The 13,766-nt window shown below is 34.2% G+C and overlaps 1 protein-coding gene across 1 annotated transcript in view; it reads left to right on the top strand.

Moving 5' to 3' along the window:
* Positions 1–12,926, top strand: part of LOC120778080 (arylsulfatase B) — a 14,758-nt gene extending 1,832 nt beyond the window's left edge. Inside the window, exons 2-7 of the mRNA XM_040109777.1 lie at positions 8,699–8,976; positions 9,043–9,202; positions 10,511–10,737; positions 10,877–11,138; positions 11,737–11,894; positions 11,957–12,926. Coding sequence (XP_039965711.1) covers positions 8,854–8,976; positions 9,043–9,202; positions 10,511–10,737; positions 10,877–11,138; positions 11,737–11,894; positions 11,957–12,829 — 1,803 coding nt within the window. The 5' untranslated portion in view covers positions 8,699–8,853 and the 3' untranslated portion in view covers positions 12,830–12,926. The remainder of the gene's footprint in view (positions 1–8,698; positions 8,977–9,042; positions 9,203–10,510; positions 10,738–10,876; positions 11,139–11,736; positions 11,895–11,956) is intronic.
* The last annotated feature ends 840 nt before the right edge of the window (positions 12,927–13,766 follow it).

Below are 13,766 nucleotides of genomic sequence, written 5' to 3'. Positions count from 1 at the left end.
TATAATAAAAGAAAATTAGCAAAAAATTAAATATTAATTAAGAAAATATAAATGAAAAATTTAAAATAAAATTAACAAAAAGTAAAATACTATTTTTAAAATTAAACAAAAATAATAAGAAATTATTATAATTATAAAAATATTAGCAAAAAATTAAATAATAATTTCTTAGAATTTTTTAAATAATAAAAATTAAAAAAAAATTAATAGGAAAATATATGTACATATGTATGTATATGACAAATTTTAAATGAAATTATGATAATTATAAAAAAATAGCAAAAAGTTATATATTAAATTTTTAGTTTTTTTTTTAAATAATATAAATGGAAAATCAAATTTCTAAAAAAATATTATTTAGATTTTTGTTAATTTTTTTGTAATTATAATTATTTCTTTTTTATTTATATACTTAACTAAAAATTGTTCTACATAAAATAAATTTATGAATGAAAATTAAGAAAAAATCCTTCTTAAAATAAATGTTAAAAATTTGTAAAAACTCATATACTAAAAACTTATTTAAAAAAAAAAATTAGTAAGAAATTCTATATGAAAAATTTAAAATAAACTAATTATAATTATAAAAAGGAAATTATAAAAAATTACATACAAAATTTCAAATTATTCTAAATAAAATAATTTTTTGAATGAAAATTAAAAAAAATTTCTGGATAAAAAAAATAAAAAAAATGTATGTATGTAAATATATACAAAAAAATTAGTTAAAAATTGTAATTGAAAAATTTATAAAAAATTAATTATTATTATAACAATAATTTAAAATAAAAGATATAATATATTCAAAATAATTCTAAATAAAATAAATTTTTTAAAAAAAAGTTGGCATTAAAAATTAGTTAAATTTCACATGCAAAAAAAATATAAAAAAAATAGTTCTGAGTGAAAAAATTAAAAATATGCTTTAAAAAAAATTTGACAAAAATAAAGTAACTGAGAAAACTACTTAAAAATAATCTTAACTCTTCTTCTTAATTGGCGTAGACACCGCTTACGCTATTATAGCCGATAATCTTAAGTACCTGCTAGTATTTTAAACATTCTTTTTCTAGTTACCCAGTCGATTTTACTTGATAAATAAACTGCTATCTCGAAAGCACTCTTGCGACGAAAGCAAACATACTTATATACCTACAAGCATATCTAGCTTCCAAAATATATGTATGTGTATTAGGGTGTGTAAGAAAAATGAATTTTCCGCTTGGTACTCCGAAAACTAAGAAATTAACTCCAAATATGAGCGCTTAATTTTAACGGGAATGCCCGCCACTTACCTTTTTTCTCATTATCAAACAGAAAAATTCAAACTTCGCTAGCAACTATTTGAAAAATTATCTCGTTTCATGGATTTTGTAGAAAATTGCATGCTTTACAAAAACGCTGCGAACAATATTTTTGTAAACCTAAACATAATTTTGATTATTTTTAGGCAATTTTTTATCTTATGATTTTTTTATAACTGAACAAAAAAATCATTAAACAGCAAACGCATACTTTGATAGTAAATGATAAGCGAAAAAATCGTGTTTTTGACCCACCCTATTGTACAGTCTTAAAAAGAGTTATTTCGGAATTGTTTGTGTGTACGTCAGTAAATAATTACACACCGTCGTATGCATAGGCACAACTCAAAGTAAATGTTTTGTTTTTTTCATCTTCTTATTTCTGAGCATTGAACGAAAATGTGAAAAACGTGAAAGAGTGCGCAGAAGGTGCAAAAGCATTAAATATGTATATTAAAATTTTTATTTTAGGTTCTTAAGCGGCTACACAAAGCCCTCATGCCGCCAGCGCACAAATGGAAATTCGGTGAGAAAACAAAGATTCGCGCATGTTTCGCCTTGTGACTTAAATAAATTTGCATTAAAAGTAGCTGATAATTGACGCATTTGCATAGTATAGAAATGTTTGCGTAAATTTTGAACCATATTTCGACATTTTGTAATTATTTGAATTTTATGAGAAAAACACTGTAGTAGACAGCCGTCAAGCAGGATAGCGAAAGCAAATATGTGCACTTTATTTGTGACTCAGCCAAGATCTACAATGCTTTACGTGAGCAAACATTTTTTTGCGCTGAACACCACAGATTAGAAGGATTTTATGTGAAGGAGTTTTTGAATCACTTTTCTACAATATTGTACCTACTGGTACTACCAATTAAAATCATTATTAATTTTTAGTAATAAGCGTGGAAATCCGCCTTTAAACTAGGCTCCTGAGCCAATACAAGCATACCAATGCTTATTATAAATTTCCTTACACTTATTATAAGCCGCCGATGAGATGGCCTTCAGTGCCTTCAGCGGATGAATTTTAATGGTTTCATTGTTTTCAAGGCGCCATGCTGTCAAATGGCGCAATGTGTGTTCTCTGTAGTGGTATTTTAGTTACGAAAAGTAAATCCCCAGCAACTACAATCATGCTAGAATGTTACGGCACAATATCGTAATGAAAAATTCACAACACCCATCTTTTACGACAAATTGAAAAATTGCCTAATGTAGACCCTTCAAACGGTCAAGTAGTATCTCTTATTGAACATTAGACCCTGCGTATTCATATTAAATCACACCATTCCAATCAAAGCAGACGATTAGCAACGCCTTAATTTTTTACCGACTGTGACCTAATTTATTCGGTTTCTACGATAAGATAAGATAGCACCGCGACCTTAGGTCTATTGCGTCTTCTCTTAAATAGCGAAGACTCACCCAGGCCCACCATATTGATAAAGTCCAATATACTGCTAGGTGCTGAAGCTCAATACATTCATTGATTGATGTGATGTGTGGGAAGTGATGCCATCTTGAAACCATTGAAACCAAATGTCACCGAGATCACGAGCTTTAATTTCAGGTATCAAATAGACATCTAATTTCTATTTGGAAACATAGATCCCAGAGCCTTTATCCTGCGTCTGCAGACTGCTATGCAGTCAATAAGCAGGTGCTCAGAAGTTTCAGGCTTCAGATTATCTTATCTTAGTCGAGTCCGCAGCCATTCAAACTTTAATTGTACTTAGAACGATCGGGATTTTGTGACGTATCTTAGTATAGTTCTTCGTAAGGCGACTTTGTTTTAAATATTCTAGTCAGTTCCGGACATCATTTATTAAAACAGGTGATTATAGTTAATTTTCACGAATATTGTCACTGGTTTCGAAGTAGTTGAATTTATACCATGGTCAATAATGTTGTGAGAGACAGAATATGATTCGCAACGCTTTGTGTTCTAGCTAGTAAAATCAGACTAACAGTTGTAAGGCCGTTTAAAATATTGTGTCCAAACTATAGTATACATATATAGTTAAATAGGTCATAGGGTTGATACTAATCAATGTGTGTCCCTTGGACAGCTGTTGGTTCTTTGTCTTACCCATAAACTCATGAAAATAGATCTTCAGATGCTCATAGATCGATAAGGCGATTTGAGATTACCACAAATTTATTAAGATGATTTATATCACTCCCAGCCACTTTACTAACCTCTCCAAAAATGTGTTTACCTTGTCATTTCAATCTCAGCCTGGCAAAAGCTGGGCAGTAGAAGAAGGAGAAGATGATAGGATGACTCGACCGCACCTTCTTTCATACAGCTTCGGCAAGGTTTTTCGGAAAAAATATTTATTGGATAATTTTCATTTAAAATTAGTTGACTTTTATAGTTCTGAGAAACTTTTACGATTCACTCTGGAACTGAAAGACGTTCTGGTAGTTGTTCAGCTCTTGCGGAGCTCACGAAAAGGGACATTAGAATACCAACTCGCTACGAAACGGATACTATTGGGGTATGGTGCCCTACCTAGCAAGCTTTGTAAAAAGTGATCCATTTCGATGTTCCCTACTTTTTTAAAGCAACAGAAGATAGAAAATTTCAAACTTAACGGGGAAAGTTTATTAACATTTGAAGATTATCTCTTTCAAATGTTGGCCGCGGCTATGTGTCGGTTGGTCCATGCGTTGAGTTCACTTTTCGATGACTCATTCCAGCATTTCGGCTGGTAACTGGCGAATGATACACGTCTTGCTTTGCTCTAAGGTCTGAATCGTAGCGGGATTGTCAGGAAAAAATCTAACGGTACAATATCACACGATCTTGATGGCCGATGGATTAGCCCAAAAAGTGAAATTATCTGTTCACCGAAGAGTTCTCTCAATACATTCATTGATTGATGCGATGTGTGGGAAGTGGTGCCGTCTTATTGAAACCAAATGTAACCGAGATCGCGAGCTTTAATTTCAGGTATCAAATAGTCGGTTATCATGGCGCGATAACGGTCACCATTGGCGGTTAAGTACTCACCGACATAATTTTTGAAGAAATATGGACTGATGGGAATCTTTCCATAAACCACACCAAACCGTTGTTTTTTCTGAAATGCGCCAAGTCGTATCATACGTCAGTTCGAGTTACGGTGAACGGCGACCCTACACTCTAAGCTACAGCGACAAAATTTTCATCGTGCTGGACGTTGTCTATTCGGTCGCATATTATCTAATAATAAATGTTTTCGTTCAAAGTAAGATTTCAATTAGACAAAAATTTCATAGTAGTTAGCGCTGATTAGAGAGCGAATCAATCAAGTTCCAAGCTTATTTTCAAAAAATTAAAATTTATTTACATATATGACCTGGTCTACGGAAAGGGGGCTTAGGTGTCAAAAAATCAATTTTCACTTTTTAGTTGATTTGGATGGAAGATGAGATGCTTTTCCACGTGACAGAAAACTAGTTTTCGCACGTTAGCTCCCTTTTCGTAGACCAGGTCACATATAATAATTTTGATGAAAGTAAAAAAACATCAGCTCCTCAAAAATACAACGAAGCACAAAGTATTATACGAGTAAATGCTTGGTTTGTTTAATCGGCACCAACTAAAAAATATTACAAGCAAAATTACAGCGTCTATTAAGCTAATTGACTAACCGATTTCTTATCTGAAAATAATTAAAAATATTTGTCTTCCAAATAAGTGAATGACAAATACTTTCTACCGACTGACTGAAAATTTAATTCGAAAATTTCCAACTCATTTTATCTTAAGCGTGTATGTGTGTGTATGTTTCTATTTAGAAATATAAATACATCTACATACATTTCGAAGTTTATTGGCGCTATTAAATACGGTTAAGTAAATTAAGACACGTCAGCATGCAAACGGGTAAAAAACTCTATCTAATTTGACATAACAAATTATTTAATGAGCATCGACACCCACAAATGTGAAGATTAGACAAATTATAGAGTTATTGTGCAAAAGCTTATTCGCAGTGTTCTTCGAATCAGAGAGTTACACATGTCACGAAGTGACTTTCAATTTGTGTCTATATTTAAATACTCAATTCAAAAAGCGCCAATTGCATGATAAAGTCAATTTTAATCGTAGTTTAATTGAACAGTTTGAATTGTCTTCACTTCAGGCATAGCTCAATCGTAAGGTGCTTATTTGAAACGACTCATTTTTTTTTTGGTACTTTTGAGTTTAAGAGGCATTACTGTCTTGTGAGATCAAAAAAATTCGCTTCTTATATTTTCACATATTCAGGCAGATTCATATTCAGAATACGCGCTTAAAGTTTTCGAGTTGAAAGCTGTTATATTTTGAAAGTTATCGGCCGACTCTGCAGTTTTTCTCAAAACTACGTTTTGCCACTATACTTTTTACACATGTGCATCAGGAATTCGAGCATCAATGTTAACAGAATTTGTCAAATATATTGAAAATTGTTCATTTATAAAAATAATTGTTATTAAAACAAGAAAAAACATTAACTTCAGTTGCACCGAAGCTAAATACCCTTTACAGGTGCATTTCTGTTAGTAACTATGTGTTCAGTTTGTATGGAAGCTATATGCTATAGTAATTCGTTCTGAAAATTTTTTTTGGATATTATATTGTTACCTTAAGCTGTAATCCATCCCAAATTTCGTGAGAATACCACGTCAATTGCGAAAGTTTTCCATACAAGCCCTTGATTCCGATCGTTCAGTTTGTATGGCAGCTATATGCTATAGTTAACCGATCTGAACAATTTCTTCGGAGATTACATTGTTGCCTTAGAAAATAACCTCTACCAAATTTCGGGAAAATATCTTGTCAAATGTGAAAGTTTTCCATACAAGAACTTGATTCCGATAGTTCAGTTTGTATGACAGCTATATATTATAGTCGTCCGAAATCGGTCGTACCGCCAAATGAGCAGTTTCTTGAAAATGACGTGTGCAAAATTTCAAAACGATATCTTAAAAACTGAGAGACTAGCGCGTATATATACAGACAGACTGATCCTTTACATATATATATACTTTATAGGATCTCCGACCCTTCCTTCTGGGTGTTACAAATTTCGCTACAAACTTAATATACCCTGTTCAGGGTATAAAAAACTTTTTCTGACAACTGTGTAGCTTTCGAGAAAGAAATTCCAGAAAAAACAGCAGATTTTCGGGCCAAAAAAGTAGAAAGAACCATTAAGTTTCATGGTTATTTATGAGATTCAAGAGAGAGATTCGACTGGAATTTAATTGTTTGACAATAGATAACACCGTTTAAACCCTTCAATCCAGCTTACACTCACTAAATGTCACATATTAAACAAAAGAGAAAGATATAAGTTCATTATACCCTTTTAGCCATGAAGCGTGTAATTCTGCAGGAAAAGTTGGATACCCTATCAAATATATAGTATATATTTTTATATTACAGCGGACTTTGATCATCTTGGTCTCAAAATCAGCGCCCACTTATATAAAATAAAGTCAGTTAATATAAATGTTGCTGAAGTTGAAAAATCATTAGATCAGGTATTTGTATGCCAGCGGATATATTGAACGGATTTTAACTAATTTTAAAACGAGACTACATTATTATCAGGAAAATAATTTATTGAGATATCTACCAAAACGAATATGTTTGAAGTTGAGTTTCGGATCACCAACCAAAAATTGATATAATCAGTTCCCAGTAATTCCACAAATATGATAAAAGAGATGCAAGATTTTTTGCAGCACGAAACTCAAACATTAGAAATATTCAAAATAAATATCTTAAGGTCATAAATTGTATATAAAACTACGCTAAATATATAGAATCTCCAGAGCAACATGTTTGCAATAACTATTGAAAATCATTAAAAGTGCTTCCAACAATCATGATGACCATTTGAATGCTCTATTACTAGCTAAAATAATATTTTTTTAAAATTTAGTTAACTGTTATTTATTAATTAAAATATAAGATGTGGACTGTTGAACACTCTTATGATTTTGACGATGACTCTTATGATTTTGTCGATGACAATGTCGCGTTTACTGAAAAATATATTGATTTGCGATCCATTGCTTCCTTGATTCGACGTACTCCAACTTATATCGAGTGAAAGAAAATTTTTATTCCTTAAGTGATAATATAAGATTCCTGAGATTAAACACTTATTATTACAAGTATAGAACGCTTAAGTGGATAGGTTCGTCATAAGTGTAGAAAATTAGAAAAGTTGAAAAATGTAAGGATATTTGTTGAAGTATTTGAAATAAAATCTCAGAACATTAAAAGTCACACGGAGCTAAATCAAGCGAATACGGTGATTGTGGCACACGATATTGGTTGAAAATTTGGGGGGAAACTCACGAAGAATGAATGCAGTATGCAACGGAGCATTATCGTAGTGCAAAAGTCAAGAGTTGTCGGCTCATAATTCCGGTCTCTTTATACAAATAGCTTCGGGCAAACGATGCATAACGCTCAAATGATATTCCCTGTGGGCAGATCGAATGATCGGAAGGAAATCGGAGTGCACCACACCTCGTTAATCAACATATGCTTGATTTTTGAACTCGTTAATCGAAGAAAACTGTCAACATAATCTTGATTTTCCAGCTGCCTTGAGGTAGTTTTTTATGTTTCGGCACACCTTTGCCAAGATTTTCGGCCAATTGATCATCTGTTTTCGAATCGTAAGCATAGATCCAAGACTCATCGCTGGCAATAATACGTTTCATGACACAATGGCAATCGGACAGCATTGTTCCACAGAAAATAACGCGATGCTGTTTTTCGAAAAAAATTGGAACCTATCGTGCATTACATTTCCAAATGACACTTAAGTCTTGGCGGTCAAAGCTAGATATGTACATCGTATACGTATAGTTTGAGATTGCAGAAATTTGTGTTAAGAACTAATATTGTGTAAAACTTTTGCGAAGTGGAGCTCCTGTGAGTAGGAAGCATCTTCAAAATGACATTAATATAGGTCAATTGGACCAATAGATTTGATTAGCTAAAGAAATGAGAAAATCATTTAAATTCCACCGAACATCATATGTAAAAAAATATGAACAAAGACCGTTCAACGAGCTTAAGAATCATTGAAATAGGTTTTTCTTCAGTACACAGACAGTAGGATATTTAATGATGGTTACCACGAGAGTTTGGTCAACGTAACCTAAACGGACCGGGTATAAAACCTCAATACAAATCAAATCAGCGGAATATTACAAAAAATCTTTTGTGAAATTTCTATACCGAAATAATAATTTATTGGTCAGATCATACCGTTCCAATATATATTTATACAAAAGCGCATAAGTCAAATATTTCGTTTTTTTTCAGAAGTTTTTCTCACAAATATTTCAAAATTAATACACTCATCTATAATGTATTCTTTATTATCCAGGTATACGGAATTGAAGTGAAATGATTTAAGTTTTGCGCGAAAACTACAATTATCTGAAGATCTCTTGCCGACAGCTGTGCTTAGTATAATCTCTAATCGATACAATTAAATTGATTAGCAACTCGGGTATTAAAGTAACTAATTCCTATTTCAAAATGCATAAAATTATGTGGAATTTCCGCCAAGCGTTGACAATTATATTGCTATGCTTCAATGTACTGACGTCAGCACAAAGTAATGATAAACCCAATATAGTAATTATATTGGCTGACGATTTGGTGAGTGCTGACTAGCTTACTTCAATATTCGTAAAAAAAAAATAACATTCAAACGTTAATTTTCAGGGTGTGGACGATGTCAGTTTCCGAGGTTCCAATCAATTTTTGACACCCAACATCGATGCTTTGGCTTATAGTGGCGTTATTCTGAAAAACCTCTACGCAGCGCCTATGTGCACGCCTTCGCGATCGGCGCTACTAACCGGAAAATATCCAATACATACAGGTGAATAACCAATATATACAGGTGTTGTGATTATTGATATGAATGGATCACGCTTACTCATTCATTTAGTAAAGTTTTATATTAGACTAAATAAGCTTTTAGATGTAGGTATAGTAAGATCTAATCTGATTGACGAAGCAATATGCTTCTAAAAGGAGTCGGTTGTCGATAGCGTCTATTAAATTTGAAATATGGCCTATTAAGTTTAAAGTTTTTACATAAAAGTCTCAGGACGACGGATCAATGCACTTCTAGATGGAGCTGAGTATCGATATGGCCTACAACATTTGAACTCTCTTCCTAAGAGTTTTTGGAAGACGGAACTATACACTTCTATTAAAAGCTGGGTGTCGATGGGGCCCAAATTTGTGGTATCTCTGTTCTGTTCTCTGTTCTCTGGGCATCTGAGGTAGAATGTCGTTCTAGCTTTAAGCCGTTGCGATATATTAGGTATCTCTATTTCCAAATCCACTTAAGTCTTGCGGATGATTATATGGAGTTATCTTAATACTTGTAGCATAGGTTAGATAGTGCAATGGATAGATGAATCATAGCATGTAAAAAACTTTAGCTAAAGAGTGATCGATATATAGTTACGGATCCGAACTTAAGGTGTCAAAAACGAATAATGAATATCAAATCGAAGTCATGACAATGGTCAGAACGAAAGTCCAAGCTAACTTGGAAGTCTGTGTTGTTAGTCTGGAATCTAAAGACGGTTCAGTTGTGTGGGAGAGACGATTTGGTTCTATTTTGAGGAAAAGTATTAAGATTAGAAAAATCTAGAGAGAATTCCTGTTTGAGATTGAGAAACTCTTTCAACGAATTTATATGAATGGTCATGCTCAATACTAAGTTCAAAGCTAACTTAGAAGTATGTGTTATTAGTTTGGAATCTAAAAATGGTTCAGGAGATAAGATTCTGTTCAAATTTGAGGAAAGATATTAAGATTAGGAAAATATAGGGAGCTTTCCTGTTTGAGTTTGAGACGCTCTTTCGTCGAAGTTATATGTATGGTCGTGGCGGCTGTTAAAGCTAAGGTCTCAGTTAATTTGCAGGGCTGTGTTATTAGTCTGGAGTCTAATTACGGTTCCGTTTTCTAGTAGAGGGGCTTTGAGTCAACTTTTGTGAGAGATATTTAAAAAAAATCTAGGAAACTTTCCTGTTGGAGTTTAAAATCTTATTGCGTCGGTTTTATATGAAAAACACAGCTTAAACTATAAATACAGAGATATTTTATTTTTAGTACTAAGTTAACTCTCCTCTTCCGACATTGATTAAACCAAAAACTTACCGCTTTCTTTCAGGCATGCAACACTATGTCATACCGAACTATCAACCCTGGGGTCTACCGCTAAATGAAACGACAATAGCACAGGTCTTCAAAGAACACGGCTACTACACGAGCATAATTGGCAAATGGCATCAAGGTTTTTCACGTAAAGCGTATACGCCCACAAAACGAGGTTTCGATCATCACTACGGCTACTTGGGTGCCTACATTGATTACTACAATCATACGCTGGATTCTACGGTGAGTTCAAAATTCCTAAATTAAAAAATCAAAACTCGATGCAAATTTAGTCTGTTTATAATAAATATGGATAGGAAATATTTGCATACCAAAAAATGCTCGTATTTACTGACCAACAATAATAAAAATATTTCTATAGGCACAAAATTTATCAAATGGTCACGATTTCCGTGACAACTTGGCTGTGTCGCGCGATTGTATCGGCACTTATGTCACAGATCTACTCACCGATGCGGCGACCGAACTGATAAGCAAACACGATGCCACCGAAAAGCCATTGTTTTTGTTTCTGGCAGAGCTGGCACCACATGCTGGGAATGATGACACACCATTACAGGCGCCACCAGAGGAAGTTGAGAAATTTGCATACATTAAAGATGTGAACAGGCGAACGTATGCGGGTGAGTTGAGGCAGTAAAATGTTAATTTAAGGATGATTTCATGTTACTCGTAAACAATGTGGACATATCTCTATATACAATCGGTGTTTAATGATTCTCCCGGCAGTTCATAAAGAGAATTGCTTAGAGTTCCCATCTGACGCTTTTATTTAGTTCAAGATTGCGCAAATTGAGGTGCGGAGTTCAAAATGGAGATGTCTGTCTTAAAATTCATTGAATCTTCAATATTCCTTTTTAATGGAATGGCTTTCAAGTTGTTGTTGTTGTAGCGGCAGAAAACATTCCTAAAGTCATTTCAAGGCATGGTACCGAGTTGACAGTCCTTAGCCGGATAAAAAACGGGGTCCATTCTGGTTAATTAAACCCAATTGTCGTGGGAACGGTTGGTTTTCAAGTAATCTATATCTATGAAACAGATCCAAAAGGTCTCAATTAGTCTAAAGGAACACCCTTTTAAAGCCATAGAACTAGCTGAGAACCACTTTTATATATACTAGCGTTCACAGAGCAGTGCTTGCCACTACCGTCTTTATTTAAGCAGAAATATACAAACATATATCTCAAAACTACTTCCACCTTCTTCACATTTTATTCCTAGCTATGGTTTCGAAGCTTGATCAAAGTGTGGGTTCCGTGATAGATGCGCTCGCAAATAAAGGCATACTCAACAATACCATTCTACTATTTTTATCCGACAACGGTGGACCCACGGCAGGATTGTTTGCCACTACCGCCTCCAATTATCCATTCAGAGGGGTAAGTACAAATGTTGAATTCAAGTTTTACTTTAAAAACTTAACTTTGCATTTTCCAAACAGCAAAAGAACTCACCCTGGGAGGGGGCCATACGCTCGTCGGGCGTGATTTGGTCACCGCTGCTCGAAAATTTAGGCACCGTTTGGAAACAACAGATTTACATTGGTGATCTGCTACCCACCTTAGCCGCGGCGGCCAACATACAACTCGACACACAGCAAATGAACCTCGACGGTTTGAATTTATGGTCTGCACTCAAATATGGTTACGATGCCGTGGAACGTGAGATTGTGCACAACATCGATGATATCTTCCAGTACGTCTCATATGGTAAAGGTAAATGGAAATTTATCAATGGCACCACAGATGATGGCATCTACGATGGCTGGCTCAGTGTGCGTCAGAACGACAACAACGCGGAGATGGACCCGCGTGCTGCCAATTATGAGGAGTCCATTATGAACACCACCGTGTGGCAGCATTTGTCCGCGATAAATGCGAAAACGGCGCTTGCGGGTTCCGTCAACATAACGAAATTGCGTCAAGATGCGGCAATTAATTGTATGCTTGGCAATGTAACGCAGCGCACAGCATGTGAACCGCTGGTCGGGCCCTGTCTCTTCGATATCGATGTGGATCCGTGTGAATACAATAATTTATACGAATCGATGAGTGATGGCAAGGTGGTGCAGGAGCTGCTTAAACGTGTTGCATACTTTCGTGAGACTGCGCATCCGCCGAATAATAAACCCGAAGATCTGAAAAGTGACCCCCGACTGTACGATGGCGAGTGGACGTGGTGGGAAGATATACAAGATGGTGTGGACGATGATCACAACACCGATGGTGGTGATAGTGCCATGAATTTACGACTGAATGGCTTGCTGTTGACTCTGTCGTTCGGCACTCTGTTTGTTATTAATCTTTTAAAGTAGTCCTGTAAGCTGTAAGCGTTAACGAGACATGTATGTATATAAACTATAAATCAATTATTATTAACATATGTAAATAAAATATTGTTGCATTATTCAAGAGATGGATACAATTTTTCTAGGAGGGATTTTCTTTCGACAATGATTTTTTAAAAAGCTTTTTATTTCTCTTAAATCGTTTATCTATTCTTTACTGAACCCTTTATATAGTCGATCAAAGTGAAAAATATTGCTTTTTTATATAAATAACGAAAGTATTAGTTATTATTTTTTCTTATCTAAAAGCAGTAAAGAAAAAAAAAATATAAAAGAGACTAAAAAAGAATAAAAAGTTACAAAAATACAAAAATAAAATAAAATAAGTGAATATATATATAAGCAACGATCCATTGGGTAGTCGAAAATTCTTTTCGTATTTCTAATCAAACTTCAACTTATTTTTTATATTTATAATAAACTTCAATGAACCAAATATGTACCATTGTGATCGACCACTTTTTTCCATTTTTCCGCTAGAAACATTATTAAATCAGTGTAAAACTTTTCTGGTTTCTCGGCGAAAAACTACAAGTAATTTTTACAGGCTTGAAGCCAACTTTATTCCATTAAGGGAGTTCCACATTGACCGAAACAAATAGTAGTCCGATGGTGCAAGGTCAGGGCTATATGGTAGATGCTGTTGAACAGTTCTGGGCGTTTTTTTGATTGTTTGCTTCCATCTCATCAGGTGTTGCCAGCAAAACGTAGAATCAATCGTTTGACCAGGCTGGTGCAGCTCATAGTGGATGATGCCTTTCCAATCCCAGCAAACACTCAGCATAACCTTTCGAGGCGTCAATCCAGCTTCACCACGCTTGGACCATGACCTTTTTCGCACATTATAGTCATATTTGATCCACTTTTCCTCTCCTGTTACCATTCGCTTCAGAAATGGTTCGAT

This window comes from Bactrocera tryoni, chromosome 5, assembly GCF_016617805.1.
Source record: "Bactrocera tryoni isolate S06 chromosome 5, CSIRO_BtryS06_freeze2, whole genome shotgun sequence".
Lineage (NCBI taxonomy): Eukaryota > Metazoa > Arthropoda > Insecta > Diptera > Tephritidae > Bactrocera > Bactrocera tryoni.
This window is presented reverse-complemented; position numbering and strand designations above follow the sequence as displayed.